We start from the raw sequence: 24,050 nt of genomic DNA, 5'->3' as shown, positions 1-24,050 counted from the left end.
AATTATTACTGTATTATCTGTTTTGAGCATTTTAAAGATAACTAATATAACCTGGATTATTTTTGGCAGACCTGAAACCTGCTAATGATTAGTTTAAATAAAATGTTGTCTACAAGTTAGAAAGCCTTGTAATTATGTCACCAAACAAGATAGCCGACGAATAAACAGATGTGCCTCCAAACAATTCATGTTTACAGGGAGACAGTTAACATCCTTAATATATATTTATACCTTTAATTAAAAGGTGACTTAAATGACAAGTTTTACCTTTTATCCACACGTAACTTGATTAACATCCACGTTTATTATTTATTTTGTATTATGAAACAATATACAAAACCGCAGATTTGCACCAGACCTGAATTCAATCATTTGGTCTGACTTTGGGGTGTTCATTCTTTTTCATGAACATAGTCATGTTCATCATCAATCCAGGTTTATATATTTGGTGTGCATTGTACAGTAGGTAAGTTAGACGTCTTCAGGGGAAAGAATACCCCTCGTAAGACAATGTTTCAGCTTTCTATATTCTCTAATGATTTTGGAAGCACAGAAAAAAGTAAATTTATATGATTAAAATTGACGGTGGAAGTTACAGTGGAAAACTATTATAAGCATTAATGATGCTGGCATCGACTTTAATGTTTCAGCTTTCTATATTCTCTAATGATTTTGGAAGCACAGAAAAAAGTAAATTTATATGATTAAAATTGACAGTGGAAGTTACAGTGGAAAACTATTATAAGCATTAATGATGCTGGCATCGACTTTAGCTGGCTATATACTAAATTGTATACGCTCTCTACCTGGCTATGTACTGTATTATATACTTACTGTTACTGTTACTTACTTATACGTACTGTACTACATTTGACTGTAGCTGGCTTTATACTATTATTAAATACTTAACAGTACTTTTCTACATTTGACTTGAGCTGGCTTTATCCTATATTAAATACTTAACAGTACTGTACTTTATTGGCTTCATGCTATACATTCTTTAGGTTCTGTATGTTTGAGCTCAGCCCTTTTTCTCCCAGTCTCCTGTGAACTTCCCCATCACACTTCCACCATTACAAACCAATGTCGGGAGAAAAAACCAAAGTCACAGAAAAAGACAGATGGTGGTAGAAGAACAAAAAGTTAGAAATGGAGGAGGGATCGGGGAAAAAAGGCGATGAAAGTAAAAGAAAAAAGAACAAGTAAGAGAAGAGATGAGAAGGGCAGAGCCTGATAACAGCAGGTAGAAACACTGGGTGGGCAGAGAAGGTATACAGAGAAAATAAATAGAAAATGCTCTTTCAATGTTTCACTTCTCCATCTTCTTCCTCGACTGCCTCTACACTTTCCTGGTCTACCCTGAGAACCAAGCCAACAGGGACAGTGCTGCTCCTGACTCTATAGTGTGTGTGTGTGTGTGTGTGTGTGCGTGCGTGTGTGCGTGCGCGTGTGCGTGTGTGTGTGTGTGTGTGTATGTGTTTTGATAGGCCCTAAGAGAAATCTCTCTCTTTTGCACACACACACACGTACTCACACGCACACATACACAATCACACACACATAAATCGGTTATTCCGCGTTTGTCTCCCTTCTGACATGGCTTCATTTTATGATCTCTTTCATAACGGCTCTGTCATATGTCAGTGTTTATCGCTCTATAAACGGGTCCCTTCCACGTGGACGGAAACAGACGGCCCAGAAAATAAAAACACAAGTCCCAGACATCTGAAGGTTAGGGTCGGATATTATATGGGTGATAAATGTTTTATTCAAGTCGTTTCTGGAGTCATAGATGTATTAATAAGGATTTTGGCATTTAATTCTCACGCGAGCGGCGGTTGGGGGAGGACTTTTTCTTTACCGTTTTATTAGGGAACATTTAGGCGTCTTTCTTTATTTCTTTTGTTTCTTTCTTTTTCACGTCTTTCTTTATTTTTTTGTGTCAATTCGAGGTTTGCCGTCCCATTCCCACACAAGATGTAGACGCCTCTCTCCATCATCTACACAAGGTAGATGATGGAGAGAGGCGTTTTCATCTTGTTACTCTCTAAGCAGGAACATTTAGGCTCCATTCCTTTCTTTTCTTTCTTTCTTTCTTTTTTTCTTTCTTTCTTGCAATCTTCATTGCTTCTTTATCTATCTTTTCTTTGATCTTTTCCAATCAGATTTCGCACAACTTTTCATATTACGGTACTACATCTGATACAGATCTGATCTCTTGGCCAATGTGAATGCGGGAGATTGGTTCTGAGCAGCGAGCAGGGAATCTAAATTGGGCTGGCCAATTTGTTGGAGGTTACTGACACTCCTCCCCACCTCCCCACCCCGCACATCCCACTCCTTGCCTCATGATAAGACGTCATGTGAACAACACTTCACCAATCCCAGAGCACGCCCGGTCGGCCCACCACGAGCATCTCTATCTCGTATTTTACCCGAGCTTCTACCCGGCTCCGCTCTCCATTCCTCCCGGGCCTCCTCTCCTTCAAGGGGCCCTCCCCTTTACTGCATGATTCTCTTGTAATCACCCCCTGGCCCAACGGTCTGTGCCCTCGGCTCTCCAGTGATGATGAATGGGGGAGCGTTGGAGCCCTCCTCTGCCTGTTTTAGTAGTGGGAGCTCATTAGCGTCTCGGGGCGAGGAGGGACTGGTATTAAACCTGAGACGCTGGGACTCATTAGAGAGAGGAGCCTGGCTGGACAGCCAGCCAGGCCCCCAAGTACACACACGCATACACACACACACACACACACACACACACACACACACACACACACACACACACACACAAGCATGCATATAGATGCATGGACACACACACACACACACACACATGCACACAAGCATGTATATAGACGCATGGACACACACACCCACACACACACACACACACATTCACACAAGCATGCATATAGATGCATGGACACATGCACATATACACACACACACACATGCACACACATGCACACAAACATGCATATAGATGCATGGACACATATACACACATATACACACACACACACACAGATGCACATAAGCTTGCATATAGACGCATGGACCCATACACACACACATGCATGCTTGTTCACACACGCACCCACACACATTCACACAAGCAGGCATATAGACGCATAGACACATACACACACACACACACACACACGCACACAAGCATGCATATAGACGCATGGACACATACACACACACACAGATGCACATAAGCTTGCATATAGACGCATGGACCCATACATACACACATGCATGCTTGCTCACACACGCACCCACACATGCATGCACACCTGCACACATGCACACAGCCAAACTCGCTTACACACACACACACACACACACACACACACACACACACACACACACACACACAAGCACACAATCAGTTCTCTTTCCCAGAGCACTGATTTCTAATGATATTCTAAGGACCTAGTGTGCGTGTCACTATATGACCTCATTAGACAGACAGGTCCAACAGTGACTCCACACAGGTTAATGTGGTAGCCTTTTATGTATTGTAATGGACTGCTAGCGTAGTCCATGTTTCATCACAGCGCAAGTTAGCGGAAACAATCTACATAACAAGAGAAGAGGGGGGACTCTTGTTGGCCTCAGTGTGTTACGTCAGCCCTGATGTAGACTTAAAGAAACAATTAGACCTGGGATGATTTGTGTCTGGAGATGGCTTTCATAGGACGACTGGGAGGGCTGGCTGGGTACGATAGTTCACCATAGCCGGGGAGACAGAGGGAACTACAAACTGCTGGGGTAACGATCATGGTATGCTATACACAAATTCATTCATATTAATTAGGGTGATCATTGATGATGATAATGATAATCTGTATTGTTATGGTTTTTGGTATTATTTACACTGTCTCCCAGCCAATTTACAGTAAAACATTTTTACTGAGGGAGAGGAAGTTATGTGGCTATCTGACTGCTCAAACAGATAGCCCTTTAATATCAAACCCCAATGTGAGATTCATTGTGTTCAAGCATATCTGGATAAAAGAACGTCAGGTGTCAACAGTCACACATAGCCCCCTGTAATATATGAGGTACAGGTGAAGACCCGATGATGGGACATCACCCAAGTCCCTGCAGCACTTAAACTGAGCATTCGCTTCAAAATGGGGCAATAAAAAAAACGATTTGTGCTCAAAATCTGTGAAGAAATAACCCATTTGGACAAAAGATTACCGGCTGGACTCATCAGCCAGTACCAACTCCATTTTGTCTTGAACACGGGAAGACGTTGTCAGCCTACGGTGTCGTATCTCAGGACGGTGTGTGGGGTGTGCAGTGCCTGTGATCGTATGAGCATATTCACTGTATGTGGATGTGGGCGTAGTGGAGCGTGTCATCGTGTCCTTGGGCATGAAGTTGAGGGAGAGTGACCATGCTGGCTCACAAATTGAGTTCTTGGTCCTCACTGTGACCCAGCCCGCCCTCTACACTCCCAATACAAAGACCCCTTGCCTGGGTCACAACTCCCTGCTAAGAATCCAACCTTCCTGGGGCCTTTGGGACATGAGATGCATGTGATCTGCAGATTTTTCCAGTACAGAACTTATGAGAGCTAGTCTAAGCTGGCAAAATGTTCTTTGCTTTCTTTGTCATTTGGATTCATTCAAGTCCAATGATTAAAGAAATAAAGTCTTTATATTCATATCTTCCCTTTAATATATTGTTTTGTTGACTGTGTTAAACAAATGGCAGATGTGTGAGAAGATGCCCGCTCTGTCGTCTCACTCAGAAGGGAGGGCATCGACTTGTTTTATATGTAAATATACTCGCCTCTCGTAAACAGCTTGCTGTGCTCGATAGTTATTCCGACAACAAAAGGAAGGAGACCGGTGGGCTTCCGAATCAGTCACTGTATCAACGTTAGGTTTGTTTATCTACTTTTCATGGGGGTTTTTCCTGCATGAAAGAGAGGATTTCCGTCTTTGCTCTGTACTTTTTGCTATTCTTTGCTTTGTGCTTTGTAATTCTTTTTTTATAAAAAAAAAAAAAACAGTAAAAAAAATAACTTATTATGCGTGGGTTTGTGCTGGATGTGTGCATATGTATATATATATATAGACTTTTATAGTCTTATCTATATGATGTTCCTGTCTCCCTTGTATTATCCAATGATGATCTACCGATCATCATTATGTTACATCTGCACACTCACACGTGCACACGTGCAGAGCATCTGAATCACTCCCCGCTCCACACAACAGACATGCTGTCTGTGTGTGATGATGAGCCTCCATACACGTACACTCAAGCACTTTCTTCTATTTCTACACAGGGCACGGCTGCTGCTGGCTATGCATGCACAGCGGCAGAGCGAGAGCAGTGTGCCTGGACTGTATTTGTGTTGCATGGTAATGGAGGGGGGGGGGGGGGTAAAAGGTCAGTGTGTGGTTACGCTTCTAATGAGACATGGAGGAGGCAGCCTGACCTCCCTGACCAGAAGAAATGCAGACATTTATCATCCTACCGTCCGCGTACACATACACACACACTAACACACACACACACACACACACACACACACACACACACACACACACACACACACACACACACACACACACACACACACATAAAACAGGCACACACACATGCTATATGCGGGTGAGTGGAAAGGAGGAAGCGAGAGAGAGCCTCAGGATGAGTGAAAAGTGCAGAGGGCATGTCAACCATTGCCCTCTGTTGGACACACCCTCTCATTGCAAGGGCAGTTGATGGTGCAAGAGATAGAGAGAAGAGAAGGCACAGTAGAAAGTCTACAGCAAGGCTTAATGTTCACTGTGTATCCACATTCTCTTGTGAACGACCAGTGATCAATCAATAATCGTGAGAGTAATTGACTATCCTAACGATCATGCAACCCTTAATTGAAGTTAAAGAACTAAAGCTGACAGGTGTGTATTTCACACCACTGATGGACAGTGCAGTGTGACACAGCAGTGTGTATGCAGGGGTCCACTTTGCGGCTGTCACAGCGATCATCAATCATCGGCAGAATAACTACCACATTAATGATAAGTTGCAGCCCTAGTAGGGATGTTAACATTAACTGTTCCGCCGCTAATCATTTATGACCAAAACCACAAAAGTTTTGGTTTTATTTCAATAGATGTCTTTGTTCAAGTCACTTTGCCTTTAGGATTGCCATCCAATCGGCACTCTTGTCAGTGATGCGTTCTGGGCCCAGTTCTGAATCCTTTACAAAGGTTGGAGATTTGGCTTGATTCCTCCAGCATCGACGATAGCTGTCGTTTATAGCTCTAATAGAACAACAGCAGAAAAAGTGTCAAGCATAACTCCACATAGGACATCAAGTACAATTGTTAGAGAATAAAAATTGACTGAGGGAAATTGTTTCTTCGGCTGTAAGAAATAGTCAAAAAATTCACATGGTAGGCATCTGTTAAACAGTGCTGATTGTGATGAGCAAAATACATTTAGTTTGGCCATAGATAACATTGTATATTGTAGCACTTGAATGATGACAGGTGGAAATAAGTCACAAATTTGTTAGTCACAAGCAAGTTTCAAGTCTTTTGAATCAAGCTTCCAAGTCAGTTTGGTCAGATTCAAGCATGGCGAGGCGAGTCCATGCTATAAGTCAAGCAAGTCAAGTCATACAAAATTCTGATGATCCACTCCAGTTTCCTCATGAAATCAGTTAGCTTACACTTTAGAAATCGTGCTGATATTTGACATTTTGTGGCAACCCATGACAAGCCTCAACAAGCCAACAATGGAGAGTATATGCAATATATATAAAATAATAATATGCAAATGCACTGGAGTACTTCGAAACAATATGTATATTATTATAAAAATAATAGGGTTATTGCCATATTGCCTACTCTACATATGAATATCATTATAAACAAAATATGTCAAAAGAAGCATAAAGAAGACCAAGGAAAGTGAAACCTCTTCTACATCCGGCATGCAAATAATCTCCTTATTCATCTGGACAACTTTGGATTATAGCTAGCAACAACCCCAGTCATATATGCAACTGTGTATTTATAATAAAAACTACAAAACAAGGTACTATATTAGGCAGAAAGCAGAGCCCTGCACCATTCATGTTTTAAAAGCAAAGCGTACCTTCATTATAAATAGAAAAATGAAAAATTATATCTGAGTAATGTGTCTCAGGTCTAAGTCAAGACTCCAGTCAAGAATACCAGGTCAAAGTCACCTTGAGTCTTTTGTCAATGTTAGTCAAGCAAGTGTCGTCTTCAAATTTGCGATTTTCATTCAAGTCAGTGACTAGAATACCAAACCTCCGATGGAAGATGAAAAAGTAACTCACTTTGCCAAAAATGGTTTTATTCAGTATTTTAAGGTAAAAACAACTCATGTCTCAAAGAAACACACGCAGAAATCTTTTCCCCACTTTACATTTACATAGAGTGCTTGTCCGTCACAATGTCACATCACAAGGACTGCCACCATTTTGGAAGCCAGTGGCAATTTCTCTAAAAGACTGCAAGGGAAGCTCAGCTTCCCCTAAAATGTCAAAAATGAAATGGTCAAATATATACTGTTGTGTTAACATTTCATTGACTAAAAATGCGTTAGAACACGTCCATCTCGAAGACAAGTTTGTTCAGAATCAGCTGCTTATTGCAGGTTGACGACTCAATTTCCTTCTCATACATTCCCATAGCGTCACAGTGCATTTGCCTGTTGAAGCTCAGCGTCCATCCACTTCAATGGGGGTGCATAGAACAGCTTTTTTTAGTGCATTGGAAGTCAACAGTCATTGGATAATGGTGCGATTATGGACACTCAGCTTCTCGGGGTGAATGGAGGAGTGGGCTGGCCTGGACGCTGGGCTTATGTTTTGGTAGTTGGCCATCACTTTGATTCAGGGAGCCTGAGGTCTGAACTTCAAGTCCTGTATTCAGATCAGGACTTGCAGGGTGACAGGGGAAAGCTGTGTGATTTCTTGGTGTTCCTTAAAGACATGGAGTTGGACAGTGCAATTCCTCAGCTTTACAAAATGTTCTCATTAGTGGCAACAATTGGAGCTACATCTGCAGGTGTATAAAGGAGCTTCTTCTGTTTAAAGCGGCTCAAGTCCTACACCCATAACACAATGGGCCAAGGAGCCTAGCTCTGCTGGCCATTGAGAGGACACTAGTCAAGTCCCTGGAAAAGACAGCTAGTTGGTATGACAGAGCATTTCCTTGAAAAGGAACAGAGAGGATAATTTACATATACATAAATTGACAATTTATGTATATGATGTAGGCTGAAAATGAGCTTCCCCTCTTTGAAAGACCAGCAGCCGCCACTGTTGGAAGCATAGGACCATTGGAATGGTAATTATTATGTTAGTGGTAATGCAGGTCATTGTTTAGTGATTCCTTGTGAAATTATTTGTCATTACGGGGAGACGTTGTTAGGTTTGAAACTGTGTTTCCCATGAGAGACATTGCAAAACAAAGTTTTCATTAGCCTAGGTTATGATTAATTTAGGATTTTACAGTACTGCAATTCTCTGGAGTCCTCGTATATGGCCCAAACAAAAATTCCATAATGCATTGAGATGTACAAGCCTGAGGCCTATGGATTTATCTGTAAACAATACATTGTTTGCATACAATTTTTAATAAGTTACATTATTTCTTTCTCTCTCTCTCTTCTAAAAACGAAAATATACATCTACATTGAATTCATAGCCTACCACTAAACTCTCATCGTCATCTATGACGCAAAGCTATTTTTGTTTTCTTTTTTTTCAGTGTGCTAGAGCTAGAATACAACCCTTTTGCCAAGCAGAGGCAGATATAATCTGTAATATGTATATATCAGCCGTTCAGTAGAGATCCATCATGGAGTAAAGCCTTTACTGAACCATACTCATGACAAATATATGATTTAAATAAGAGTACAAAAATTATACATAATCAGCAGGTCTTTGTAGATGTGGGGTTATAGCAAGAAGGATGTGGAGGCATTGTTTGGCAGTACGGGATACGGGTTCATCCAGACCGGATGATGCCTATGATCATAGGTTTTCACCCTATGGTCTCAGGGGGCTGTATGTTCGCTTGAATCCCACAGAACCCTAATGACCCTAAAGTCGACACGCATCATAAGGATTTGTGCTGTTCCGCCATAATGAATTCCTCCATAATTGGAATACGAAAAATATATATATATTTTTAATTACTTTTTTATTTTTAGTCAATTCATCATGGAGGCTTACTTTGAATAATTCCAACTTATTTTCTTTTTTCATGTTTTTATTTGTTTTATGTTGTCTTTCAGGTCTTCCATAATAAGCCCTAGTGACAAAAATGAAAGCAGGAAAAAGCTCATGAGTGTTAAAATGTAAATGAAGTCTTAGTGATTGGGTTTGCTGGTGTAGCAGCTGGTTTGATACCATCAGCTCCACCTATCAAGGGATTGTCAAGGACTCTTATGGTTGTGGAAAGGCTCCCCTAAATCCTAACTGTTCCCGGCAGGCTGCTGGATGTCAGATTGCAAGGTGAACAAACGCTGACAGAGTGACTGAGGGAGTGAATGCCCTTAATTGTTAAGCTGAGCTGTGCGCAGCCTAGAAAACTCTATTATGTAAATGGGGTTCACCATTCACCGTTGAATCCAGTCATCCCGTGTCTCTCGCAGTGCTCGAGCTAGTACTACCTCGAGAACTAGCCTAGCCTAGCTTAGCTGGTTGCTGCTGTAACACATACACTATTTGGAATATTTGGCAGTGTATGATCATACAGTTACAGTAAAGAAATGCACAGTAGCATAATTCGATTTGATGTCATCAATAAGTGTTATTTAATTGGATTGTTGAATTATATCTTCATGTAAATATTGGAACATCTTGTATTTGTAGAAAAGTTAAATGTGTGATGGTTCTTCTGCGTGTTGACGTGTTTGAGATATTTATTGGGTTTGTTTTTTTCTTTCTTTATAATTTAACTGCACATTAACGCATTATGTGCTTATGTGCTGATTATTTTCTAATTGATCAACTAAAAACTAGTTGATCAGTTAGTTTCTAGATAAACTAATTGCTGCTGTACTTGAAAACCCTTAACACAAAACTAATAGTATGTCACACAGACACTCATACACACATACACACACATTCACACACATTTGTAGCTCAAGAAGAAAGAATTCAAAATAATATTAACATAAAAATAAAATAATACAACCCATGAACAACAAATTGTTCATGGGTTTAGAAAGTTTCCATTTCTCTTACTAGGCTATTGGCATTTGGGTATTGACTATTGGATTTAAACACACTAAACAATAGCTAAAAAGCCAATACACAATACTAAGAAGCTTAGTATTGTGTTGTGGGCTATTTCATACATTATGTGAGTCAAAATATTATTAGGAGGAGTTACACTGTTAAAATCATCCATTCCTAGGTTAATTGATATGTATATAAAGACCTCTGAAGAATAAGTCCCGCCTCCGAGGCTCCAGTTCCCTCAAATGTCAAATGTCTATGTGAAATAACTTTTTCCATCTAGTTTCCAATGGGTTTTTGGATTGTCAGTGCCGTTAAAGTAGTAAACGATTATTAATGCTACTTAAAGAGCTCGAAAATCCAAAAACCCAGTCGGAACTAGATGGACAAAGTGTATAGTTCAAAACGTGACCTACAGAGATTGTTATGTACGATCGTTGTGTGCTACAGCAGTTTTTTTTTTTTTTTAAATAACTGCTCAATGCAGGTTGCCTATTCATTATTTCCAGTCTCCATATTCTGTGGGTAATTAAATATGTTACAGTTTCCTTGAGATAGCTGTTTTTTAAAACCAATAATAACCTTATAGTCATATTGTCGTCTTCAAAAAAACAACACCAAGTTAATAATTATTCATTCCTACTTCATGTCTCCCCTCCCCTTTGTCTTTGCACTTCCTGCTTCACCCTCCAATTGTACTTCTGCTCTCTACCCTTCTTGTGTATTTCCAGTCACTTCCTGCCTAGCCTCCCCTTTGTATTGGCACTTCCTGCCTCACCTGCCCTTTGTTGTTTCTACCTCCTCTGTCCCAGAGCGGAGGCGGTGGCGGGCTACCAGCGGGTGCTGCAGGTGGACCTGGAGGTGAACGGCCTGATGGCGCCCCAGAGTGGCAGGGAGGCCACGTGGCAGGTGGAGTACCCGCTGACACGCACCCTGACCAGCGAGGTACACACCCTGCTCCGCCTGGCGCCGCCGGACCTGGGCGGCATCGTGCCTCTCGCCATGGTAACGAATAGCTTGGATGGACGGTGTGTGTGTGTGTGTGTGTGTGATTGATGCATAGATATATAAGGAGAGAGAACAGCATTGACTGCATGATTTGCTGCAGGCGGAGGCTTTATTTGATGTGATGTTGATGACTTGATGATCGTCTGAGATGCAGAAGTAATAATTATAGTAGACCTTAATGCCCTGATTCATATAGTATAGACCAGACGTCTCTATCTTATTTCCATTCATTCTGTGCCCTCATGAATGTTTTGTTGTTGTTTTGTTTTCCTCTCGGTGAGACATTGCATCACTTTCTGTCAGGTTAGAGCCACCAAATGTATAATCTTGTATGTCCTTGAGGCCCTCTTTCAAACTGAACAGAGCCCAGGTCTCTACCCTGCCAAAGAGCCACAGCACGGTTGTGTCACTTCAACAGACAGGTTTAAGACAACAGCTGCAATATTTTGCCTTGATAGTGAGCATCTCCGGCAAACAGTCTCAATTACATCATTCAAGAGATTTAAATGTGCAGTGTGTAGAATTGAATGGCCTCTATTAAGTATGTTTTAATGTTTTCATTTTAAAGTGTATAATCCCATGAAAATAAGAATGGTTGGGTTTTCATAACCTTAGATTTATATCTACATAGGGTGCGGGTTCTCTTCTAAGGAGTGCACCATGTTGCATCGCCATGTTTCTACAGTAGCCCAGAATGGACAAATGGCTCTAGAGAGAGTGCATTCAAAGAAACTTTGTTCTGGGCTAAGAATTGTAGGAAGGAGGGGTTGCATGTTATGGCTATGGCTCTTGCCCATTTCTTATACCTTTTTAGTGCCGTCATTGTGTAGGAGCATTATAATGAGCAAGGTTGTATAGTGCTCTAAACACTGTGGCGATATACCAGTACCACAAGCTGCTACTAAAATCTAAACATCAGACTTTTAAAGAAAAAAAATACTAGTCCCTGGCAATAATTTAGCTACATTTGACACTCCCTTTTGTCATGATCGTGTATGTCATGGTGTTGTTTTTAAATATAGACTTTCTCTTTATTGATCCCTTTTAACTGCCCCTTTTTTTTGGAGATTGTTTTGCTGGCCATTGATTTAAATTCTCATTGTGGAGTTGGAAAAGCGGTACCTCTTAACACCTCCTTAATTGTAATTTGGCTGATAACTCTCTGAAATGTTGTTAATTTCATTTGTTGACCAGCCTTTGAAAAGTGAATCAATATATGAAGTCTGACATCATTGTATTATAGTGCATTATATATCATCTGTCTGTGTCTGTCTGTCTTTCTCTCTCTACCATTTTTCTATGTATATACAGTATCTTTCGATCTACAGTGTATGGATCTATCTATCTATTGACATATCTATGTTTTTATTTTACTATTTGTCTATCTATCTTTATATATATATATCTATCATTGATCTATCTGTCTGTCTGTCTGTCTGTTGCGATGATCACATGACTTTAGTGTCATGTCCCAGACTTTGGGATAACCTTTTTTTCCACACAATTGATGACATTAATGACATCATTCATCTAATATTTATATTACTTGTTAAAACCATTGTTGCCAAGCATACAACAAATTGGTGAATAATAATATGCCATTCAATTGTTTCAGAATTAAAGGCAGGTACTTTTCCAAGCACATTTCCAGAAGTGTGTGAATAAATTATGAAGAAACCTTATTATCCATCGTACAGAGAAACTTGGTATATAGGAGCCACAGGGCAGTAAAATAATGGATGCCTGATTTGAATACACGGTTGGTATCTGGTGACCTGGTATAACCCCTCTACACTCACACATGCATATCAATACCCTAAATATATAGAGCATAAACTTACCAGAGCATTACATCAAGTAACCTGACATGCATTTGGTTTCACATCATGCATGACATATATAATATATAATAATACACAGTTACCATTTCATTATGTAAGTAAATATATTCTACATAATGGTTAACATACATATACTGTATATACTAAGACTATATTAAGTGCAACATATGATGGTTGTTTGATACAGAGAAACAATCAGATTTGCAAATTTGTTGACTTATTGACTTATCTGCAAATAGTATGGTGAAGTATGAAAGGATGATCAGGGCCTGGTAGAAATGGTTCTCAGTAGTTTCAAGGGTGCAAAGCGTTGAGGTAGCCTTGCATGATTGACACCGCCGTTGGTGTGTGAATGTGTGCATGAATAGGTGAATGTAAGGCAATATTGTAAAGCGCTTTGGCCACTGGTTAGAAAAGTCCACTTAAAAATACTACATTATGTTGAGAATTTTTTTTTTCTGATTTGACGAGACTGCTCTCCTCCACAATCCAGCCCCCAAACATTCATCATTAGCATGGCATTCACACCAGCTCCCATCAGCCTACCTTTCTCTCAGTCTCCAAGTGGATAATCAGGTCCATTAGCAGTGAGCTTAGCATTAGCATTTGCAGCCGCGATGCATGGGAGAGGTAATGATTGCTTTGCCAAATGCGTTCGCTCCCTTCCCGTATGTGTCGGCGGCGCCCGTGTGACGTACGACAGGTGATGATGGACGAGGACTGGGGTGGGGCGGGGTAGGGGGGGGGTTGGCGAGGACAAACAGAAATCACAAGAAATCATAAAAAAAATGGTATGCTAATTGTTTTTTTTTTGGGGGGGGGGGGGGGGGGGGGGTGAAACGGTGAATCTTCACAATGCCGTCCCGTACCCGGGCAGCGTCCACCACCCTGTCGCACTGTCAGGAAGTGTGTTTGAAGCACAGCTTGGCAGGCCTCTAATTGGCCCTGCAGTCAACCTATCCCCTCGCATGCTAAGTGCCTGCACGCCGTCGTTCTCCATCTGCATAAGGGTTTTTAATGCTCCCCTCCCGAGATTCATTCAGTCCTCTGGTGGATATGCCAGTTCGGATTTGCCGGAGTATATTGCCTGTTTGTGCCTTGATGTTATTAATTCTGTTGCTGGCGTGGTTCCCAGTGGCCTCACTCCCATCCACAAGGCATGGTGGCTTCTGTTTTTTTTATCGTCTTTTTTTTTTGCTTGCTACTCTTAAGTCTGACTTCGAGAGAAAATCACTGAACAGCCATCGTTTGAGCCCAGCGCTGAGGGACCATGGGTTTGGTCCCGAACATTATATCTGAACACAAATAGAGAGGAAAGCCTCAGTTTTACTCAGGCGCCGGTCGAGCCAAGTCTGTGTGTCGGAGTGAGGCGTGGCGTGTGTTTTGTCAGGGCTTAGATGCGGTGTTTGTTGAAAGGAACATGAATGCACAGTCAGCTGCAGCTCAACACCACACCCACTTACACAACAATGTGTGTGCCATTCATCTTTGTATCCCCTGCTTCCCCCACACACACAAACACACTGTTTTCTTATTCATTGACCGTTATTGTACTCCTGCAACCCGACACTCACTTCTCTTTCTGTGGCGGCCCCGTTGTGAAGCTATAACTTTAGTTTGTGGTTCTATTCTAGGTCGTACGTGCCGAGAGGACAATTTCTGGCTTTCAACTCTCTTATTTGTGTTTGTTACTTTGTGTCTTGTTGTGTGTGTTGCTTGCCGGTGTTCCCAGATCACTTTGTTTATCCAGTGAGGGGTTACAGCACAGAGAAGCTCTTGCTCGCTATCTTTGGCGCTAATCAAATAGCCTGCGGAAAAAACTCCACACGGTCCTCGGAAAAACCAACCCAGCTCTGTCAAACACACACACACACACGCACGCCTGCACACACACACACACACACACACGCATGCGCGCGCCTGCACACACGCACGCTAACACACACACACACACACACACACACACACACACACACACACAGTCCACAGGGTCCTCAGAAAAACCAACCCGGCTCTGTCAAACGCACACACACACACTCACGCCTGCACACACACACGCACACACACACACACACACACACACACACACACACACACACACACACACACGCCTGCACACACGCACGCACACACACTCACACACACACACACACACACACACACAGTCCACAGGGTCCTCAGAAAAACCAACCCGGCTCTATCAAACACACACACACACACATGCACACACGCCTGCAGACACACATACGCACGCTAACACACACACATGCACACACAGTCCACAGGGTCCTCAGAAAAACCAACCCAGCTCTATCAACACACACACACGCAAACACGCCTGCACACACGCACGCTAACACACACACACACACACAGTCCACAGGGTTTTCAGAAAAGCCAACCTGGCCCTATCATACAGCGCCACACACACACACACACACTGCAGGTTTTCTAGAATTGACGTTGTCATTGTGCTCTCGTGGTCGTCTGAAGAAGTTGAGCGGAGAGAAACATCGAGGACAGTTAATATTTAATCTCAGTCAAAGTATTCAGAAATCACAGCATCAACCAAACCCCCCCAATACCCCCAACCCCCGCAAAACAAATACACAATACCAAAAAAAAGAAAACAACAGACTGTCAAACTACAAGTTATGTAATAAATCAATATCTAATTAATCAGGAGGGTATAAATCACTGCAAGTCCTGATGAAATAATCAATAGTGGTATTTATTACCTCTGGTCATGGCAGAATGCCTCCAAAAAGAAATCTTTATGTGCTAATACCTACAAAAAAGCTGCAATGTTAGCTGCTTTGCCAATTGTGTCAAATCGAGGCGAGCGACGGTGTTGATTATGCAGTTTATATCCGCTTTCTGGAACACTCCTTTAGCATGTGTTTTTCTGAACAGCTTGCTTGGAGTCAAATTTAGCTAAAGCAGAGTTCTGTCTCCTCTCTTAAAACAAATTCTCATTCATAATTAAAAGTTGCTTTAGAAATGTGTAATTGTAAAAGTTGGATGAAAGTTGACCGTACCTGCTGCTATGACTCCTTATTCTTTTATCTCTGTCTTTGTGCTGTTCCTTTGTTATTTTATTATTTTATTATTAACAACCAGCTCTTTCAATTCAGTCGAACATGCTTCCACACTCCTGTTAAATTTTTTTTTGCCAAGAACTACTAAATTCTACAAAACGAAAAAAAAAAACGAAAGAACTGCCAAAATTATTTTGAAGGAGGAACCTCTCCTGTTGGATGTTTTAGTGGTAAGCAGACTTCTGCCTGTGTACTATTGTATCAGTGCTGCAGTTTCAAAAAGTACAGCATGCGTTCATACTTATTCCTGAGTGGCAGCGCGGCACGGAGGCTGCAGGCCACGGACCGTTTATCGATAATTGATTTGAAGTGAATCTGGAGTCTGGAGCCTTGCATGATGTGAGTTCCCCATTCACGGCCCAGCAGTAGTAGGCTGCCAACACTGTCCGACTGCTAACCTGCCTGTCAGTCAGTCAGTCAGTCAGCAGCAGCAGCACTGACTTAGAGCTCTCCGTGCATACCGGCCTCTCACCCCACCGATGAATAATCGAATACGGCCCCTCCGGTAAAAGCAGGAGTCAGGATCCTTGGAGGGATCTCGGTGCTGAACTTATCTCATATAAGTCCCCCGTCCCCTCCTCCCTCCTAGCCTCCCATCGCGAGCACGCCGGGGAATCTTTGAGTGAGGTGTGGATAGCAGTGTACCGGTCGCGTCTCCAAGGAGTTCTTCTATCTTCACACATAGAAAAAAGGGACTCAGATCGGGATGATGTGCTTTTCAAGCCAAAGTTTGGAAAGCGCCGGTGAACCCGACGTCGTCTCTTATTCTGCTTTCAAACAACCTAGCGGGTCTTTCATGATCGTCAATATAGTGATCTGTGCTCTGTTACCAAAAAATGATAGAGTTGTTCAGACAAAATAGGTGTGAAATACCGTGTTTTGCCAGTCCAAGTCAACCAGTTACCACTCTGATCCCCTGGCTGGACGTCACTATGAGGTGGGCGAAAGGGCTCAGCGAACCCCGCGGTGTGTGTGTGTGTGTGGAGGTGTGGAGCTCTGCGTGGGGGGCAGGGCATGTTGACGGCTCCGTCCGAGATAGGGTCAAGCATCTCAGGACGCTTGATGTACTTAAACGTGACATATTCTACCACCAGGTGTGAGTGTGATTAGCCGTTACAAGCAGTTTTTGAAAATCTGCCTCTTCTGACATCACAAGTGGGCATGTCCACCTAGATGTGTGACGGATAGATGAGCAACGTTTGCTACAGTCCACTGGGTAGGCTGGTAGACTGATCTATCCAGCACACATCTAGGTGGACACGGCCACTTGTGATGTCTAATCACACTCACACCTGGTGGTAGAATATGTCACCTTTAAATGCCACGGTGGGGTGCGTAGTTCACACACACACACACACACACACACACACACACACACACACACACACACACACACCGCTCATTAAAGGCTTATCCTCAACAACGTACACTTACTTTATAAAAAACACAGTTAACACAATCGCCCTGAACTGTTACCTTGGTGATAGCACCCCCCCCGCCCCCCCGCCCCCTCCCCCACACTTCTTCCTAGAACTCTCAGCCCAAAATACATTTTTCACAAATTTACAGTGTTCGAATTTGAGTTGAAACAGGGGGTCCACTTACACCTAAAGTGGCATTCTCCCCTCCCCTGAACACAGCATGATTGGGGGGAGGGAAAACAAGATGCATCACCTCACACAGCCACAAAACTATACATTTGTTACATCCACAACAGTAGCAGCCGCCATATTCTCCTGATTAGATCTATCTTTTATAAGTGTGTGTGTGTGTGTGTGTGTATGTATGCTCATGGCTTTAATTTTGTGTATTTCTAATCTATGTGTCTGTGTGTTTTTCTTTATGTGTGCCTGCGGTTCTTGCTTTTGGTACACACACACACCTTCACAACACACACATGTGACAATCATATGTCTTTCATTCCCTTTACCTGAGGCCCCCAAACATGCTCTCTAAGTGGTGGTACCTTGTCCCCCTATCTATCCCCCACCCTACCCCCCGGGTAGGTGTAATGGACTTTATCGATTCTGCAATCTCTCTCTTTCTTGCTCTCTGTCTCTCGCTCTTTTTTTTTTCATTGTCTCTCTCTCTCTCTCGCTCTCTGCCTTTCTCTCTCTCACTATTTCTTGCACTCTCTGTCAATTCCGTCCGATACATTTCAACAGGCTTCGTTAGCAGGACATGTATATAATAGGTGTTGTAAAAGTATTCAACATCAAAGCACAGCCATTCATAAGAATAATCAAACATAGGTAGTGGTGACAATAACCTCTCTCTCTCTCTCTCTCTCTCTCTCTCTCTCTCTCTCTCTCTCTCTCTCTCTCTCTCTCTCTCTCTCTCTATTTCTCTGGGTGATGGGCCATGTTGAGATGAGGGCTCTTGTTAAGATTAGCTCCTGTGTAGTACAATGTCCGGGTGGCTCCTATCCCAGGCCCTTCTCCTTCCATGCCAGGCAGAGAGAAAACAGGCTATGTGTGTGTGTGTGTGTATATTTAAGTGGCTGCATGCATGCATGAGTGCGTCCCCAAATTATTGTACCATGGATGTGGGATCTGTTGTTTTATGTGTGGTTGCATGCGTGGCCCTGTGCATAAACATTGATTAAGATAATGGCCTCCTCATAGCAGTTAGAGGGCCTAAGTGTTTCCCCTACTGTTGCATACTGTCGGCTTCATAATACATGCCTGCCCTCCCCCCACTTTGGCGACCCTCCCCCTGCCCTGAAGACCCTCCGCCTGCCCTGAAGACCCTTCCCCTGCCCTGAAGACCCTTCCCCTGCCCTGAAGACCCTCCCCCTACCCTGAAGACCCTCCCCCGGCCTTTAAGACCCTCTCCCTGCCCTGAAGACTCTCCCCCTGCCAGAAGACTTGGGGTCCTGCTGGTTGAATCAGATACTGATTGCACGTGTCTTCCACATCAGTCAAGCTGTCACCCAAAATGGGGTAGATAGAGGAGGGGATAGATGAGCAGAGATGGGCAGAGAGATTGAGCTGTAACAACGGTGGATAAGGCAGGGAATAACCCACATGGGTACAAAGTGTTAAAGTGTAAGTGAACCCCCTGTTTTAGCTCAAATTTGAATACTATAAAATAGCGTTTTGGACTGAGAATTTTAGGAAGCAGGGAGCGATGTTGGATATGAATTCCGCCACACACCAGGAGAGATACTTTAGGTGTCCGGAACATCGTAGTTAACAGCTGCTCTGACGGAGCTCCACACATCCACACACACCTTGCCACCAGTGTCCCTTCATCATGACGTCAAAGAGTATACTAAAATGCACTTTGGTTGGTGATGTATTTCATTTGACTCATGTTTTCTCTGAATGACCATATAAGACATATTACCTGGTTTAATTGTTTTCAACAAGTTAGCGTTCATTTCCCCTTTAAAAGTGTGTGTGTGTGTGTGTGTGTGTGTGTGTGCGTGTGCGCGTGTATGTGTGTGTGTGTGTGTGTGTGTGTGTGTGTGTGAGAGATTGGTATGGAGGAAACACAAGCACACAGAAATGTTTTCCCCATGGCAGTTAATTAAATGTCATAATTTATATTCAAAAGTAATTAAAAGTGTCTGCATGTGGCATTGCTTTAAGTATTTTAATGACGCTGGAACTAAAATGAGACCAGAATAGCACGTATATATATAAAGAAATGTGTGCAATCTGTTTGATCTGTGTAAAGCCTGTCTAGCAGCTGTAGATATTTGACCGGGTTGATGTAATGGTGGCAGCGAGGGAATTGAAAAGACAGGACATGATGGGACATTTAGCATTGAGAGGGAGACAGGAATAAAAAAGTGTTAAAAGCTTGATCATTACATTGAGGCTGGAACAAGTGCCATAATGAGTGAAGTTTGGAACACAATTCATTTGTTCCTTTAAAGCTCTTTTAATTGATTTCATTCTTTTGCATTCTTTAGTGCAAAAGGGTAGCGTGACCAGTTTTCAAATCTGGAATTTGGATTCGGTATCATGACTGCATTTGCAGTCTAACCCTTTTCACAAAACAATAGTGGGGGCGGATTCTCTGTAATTACTTCACAACCTGATTGTCAAAGGACAGGTCATAGGTGATCACTGATATATTAGATTAGATCAAATTTTGTTTCGACACACCTCTAATTGTCTGTGTATGTAACATTAACCAGATGTCAAGAGGACAACCAGACAGAGAGCGAGAGAGAGGGAGAGAGAACTGGAAATAAATCAGATTGAGGAACGAAAGAGGGATGGAGAAAGAAAGAGAGAGAGAGTGCTGTAGAGATAATCTTAGATCATTAATAGGCCTGGAATCCATTAGCCTCAGCAGTGCATATTATGATATATATATATATATATATATAGAAAGGCTATCTGCTTTCTGCTGGTAAGGTGCTGGTGGTTACGAAGTGGAAAATATGCAGCAAAGTGCAAAGCACCGTCACAGGCATGAACGAAGAGCTGGTCGGACATCATAGAGCGCTCCTCTTTTGTCTCTTTATGAATATAAATATAAATATATATTTATATTATTATTTTCTTTTTCAATGGTTTAGGGCCCACTCTTAGCAGGGGCTTTGTTGAGCCTAAGCTGTGTTGAACACACACACACACACACACCGGCTGAGAGCGGCAGGGATTACCACACGTTGTCTTAATTGATCTCATTATACTCTTTCTGTTCGTGCAATCTGTTGTTATCAATTATTTTTTTCCTCCCAGTGGCTACGCTGTAGTGAAATGGATTCTGGGTAATAGCTGCTAACGAGGAGGTAATTCATGTAGTGTAATCCTACACTCCAAAGTCATTAACCAGATGACGTAGTCTCATTTAGGAATAGTGCTAAAAGAAAGTCGGTATTTAAGTGTTTATAGGGTTTTAACGGTTCTTGCCTCACAGTTTTTGATTGTTTTCAAGTATTTATGGCTTTGTAGCAGAACATAGTGTGCTGGACTTAAACGCATCACTAATTTGTATGGGCAACATATTAGAGAAGATTTCTCAATAGCATTAGCATAGAAGGATTGTCAGATTATCCACACGGTTACAGATGTATCGATCGGAAGCGGCCGCTCGTCGGGATGCCTCTGTCTATTTGTCGTCATTACGAAATCAAATGACGAGAATAATCCAAACAATAAGGCACTAACATGTGTGGTCCACAGGAGAGCGAGATCCTCAACACGGCGGTTCTGAACGGACGCACCGTCGCTGTCCCGGTGAAGGTCGTTACCGTGGGAACGGACGGCGCCGTCTCCGACATCACCGAGTCGGTGGAGTGCAGGTCGTCGGACGAACAGGTGATCAAGGTGAGCCCCGTCTCTCTGTTTCAGCGTGGCCGCATTCCCCACATGCAGCCCTTCCCTATAATGTTCCGCAACGTTTCCTGCACGGGGTTTCGTCTTTGAACGGGAACAGGGGGTCGAAATCCAGGGTAATCCGGACCGCTAATTGGCCTGCTCATGAACCAATCACAAGACTCCATCGATGGTGTATTTGAATCCACTGCTGTTTATCTTAACGCGCAATGCTTTTCTTCTGATTCAATATAAATCAAATTCGATATAAATCAAATCAGAAGCTGTACAGCTTTTTTGGTTTGGGTACAAGCTGTTCCCTCACTCTCTCCTTCTCTCTTGTGTCTCTCTGTGTCCCCTCTCTTTCCAAATGTGAACTTGCTCAGGGATTTATTGTGACGGTGTGTTAGAGGCTGGACAGAATGAGGAACCGTTTTTTATGGCTGGTTTAGAAAACATGCCCCCCCGGCTTGAATTTTGGATGAATGGTATTTTAAACACTGTATTGTTGACCATCGATCTGCATAGCTCGGCAGGACTCTGCATCCATTTCATCAAATTAGCGGAGCTAGCAGCATAGCTGAGCACAAAGTCTTAAAGAAAAAGTAATAAGAGAATAAAAGTTAGGAAAATCAGTCAGTCAGTTTGCAGACTTAATGGCCTAGCTCTAAATATGGCTGTGAATAGTCCATTAACTTGTCTTTTGTGTTTGGTCCAGTTGGTATTTATTTTTAGTTTCACCCATCATTGAGTTGCTACCCACCCATCCCCGCATACACACACGTACACATATACCCCTTTCTCATCTTACTTGACACTGTGTGTATACAGGTATGTATTGAGAGACAGCCATGACTTCCTGATTGTGAAGCCCAAGTGATAGAGACTAACATGTAGTTCCTCTAACAGCCTTTTGGTGGTTTTGCGGTGGTTGGATGCAAAATGGCCGCCACCATTCTAAATAGAATGGGATTTCATGCTCGCAATGCAAAGCCGATACTTTATTTTTGTTCAGGTTGAATCTCAGTGGCCACTTGATCTCCATATTATGATTTTTGCAAGGTCCTGTTTGACAGTTGTATTTCAGTCAAATGTTATGGTATCACCTTATTTGAAGAGGTGTGGACAAAACCGCCATGATGTCTTTGTTATGACAACATTGACATTAAGCAAGACATCATAAATCATTCCATAGCAGGTCTAATTAAAAAACCTAAAGAAACTATTTAGCTTTATGTGTTAAGATTAGATTAAACGGTCATATTTAAGTGGTTTTGATGAGACCATTTTAATTGGGTCTTGAATATCTTACTTGACCTCAACTACAGTGGTACAATTTGATCTAATCATTAAGATGTCATTAAATGCTGTCAAATGCTTTCAAATACCTTAACTAAAGCAACAGACAAGTCAAGATGTTTTCCTAATTGGATTTGCACAATAAATGTTTCATATAAAATTCATATGTCCTCAAGCTGAAGGTTCCAAAAGGTGAGAAAATAGATGCTTTCATCGTCACACTTCATGAAAAAATGAAACAATACACAATCCTATAAGAGCAGACATGGAGGATACATTTCTAATGAAAGGAAAAGGTTGTTTTTTTTTTTCCTTGGAATTCGAAAGCATTTAACGCCAGTGAGAAAGTGTTGGTTATATTAATATCCCTTATATAGGTTACAGTTTATACCAATGCCAATAATTATCTTCATCTCATAGGTATTTATGTAATTTATTGTCGCTGCAATGACTTAGAAACTTGTACTTTTTTATGGGTAATAAGCTTGTTATTCTTACTTGAATTACTTACTTGAGCTGTCTCATTTACAGCTGTTGTAGACAAATTACCTTGGTTTCAGTTTCAGGTTTCAGTTACAAATTTGCATCTGTGATTGCCAACTGAACTTTATTCCTACCACTACAACCAATTTTTATCAACTCAAGGGAAATGTTAAAGGAAAAACCCTACCCTTCAGTAGAGTGTATTAGTTAGGGTGTTCAAATCTGCCCATTTTTATATTCATACTACTATTCAAAAATGATACAACATGTAATATAAATAAGATGTTAAAAGTACCATTGATAAAATAAAATGTGTAAGAAATATAGACCAGAGACTAAAATTACAGAGGTTTATATCTAATAACATTCTATTTATTTTATTATCTTTTTGTTATGCCATTGTGAGATATGTAAAGAGAGATAAATACATGAAATATTTTTTTATAAAATAAAATAACCCTTTAAAAGACAGTATGATGCCATGGACCAGTGTCTGTACACCCAATGTCTGAAGTCCACCTGTAGGCATCGTAGAGCCACATGCCCTCGCCCCAGCTTTCTCATTAATGAAGTGTAGCTGATCTCCCCACAAGTGGCTTTGGATAACAAATGTCTACTAAATTACAACATAGTATAAAGAGTGTGATCCAGGTGTCAAGGCATGCCAGGAGAAGAGTGTCGACACACACATCCCAGGGAAAAAAATAATTGAATGGGCAACGGGGGAAAAGCCGGAGATTTACGGTTTACCTCAGAAGGTGATTTAGTCTTTCCACTTATTTAGTCC

At 41.9% G+C, this 24,050-nt stretch overlaps 1 protein-coding gene across 1 annotated transcript in view; it reads left to right on the top strand.

The window, feature by feature from the left end:
• The window catches only part of LOC311367532 (transmembrane protein 132C), a gene marked incomplete at both ends in the record, with an annotated part of 92,687 nt that overhangs the window by 50,231 nt on the left and 18,406 nt on the right, over positions 1–24,050 (top strand). Inside the window, 2 exons of the mRNA XM_084486363.1 lie at positions 11,071–11,263; positions 21,350–21,493. Coding sequence (XP_084342489.1) covers positions 11,071–11,263; positions 21,350–21,493 — 337 coding nt within the window. The remainder of the gene's footprint in view (positions 1–11,070; positions 11,264–21,349; positions 21,494–24,050) is intronic.

This window comes from Micromesistius poutassou (assembly GCF_964030765.1).
Source record: "Micromesistius poutassou genome assembly, chromosome: 22".
Taxonomy (NCBI): Eukaryota; Metazoa; Chordata; class Actinopteri; order Gadiformes; family Gadidae; genus Micromesistius; species Micromesistius poutassou.
This window is presented reverse-complemented; position numbering and strand designations above follow the sequence as displayed.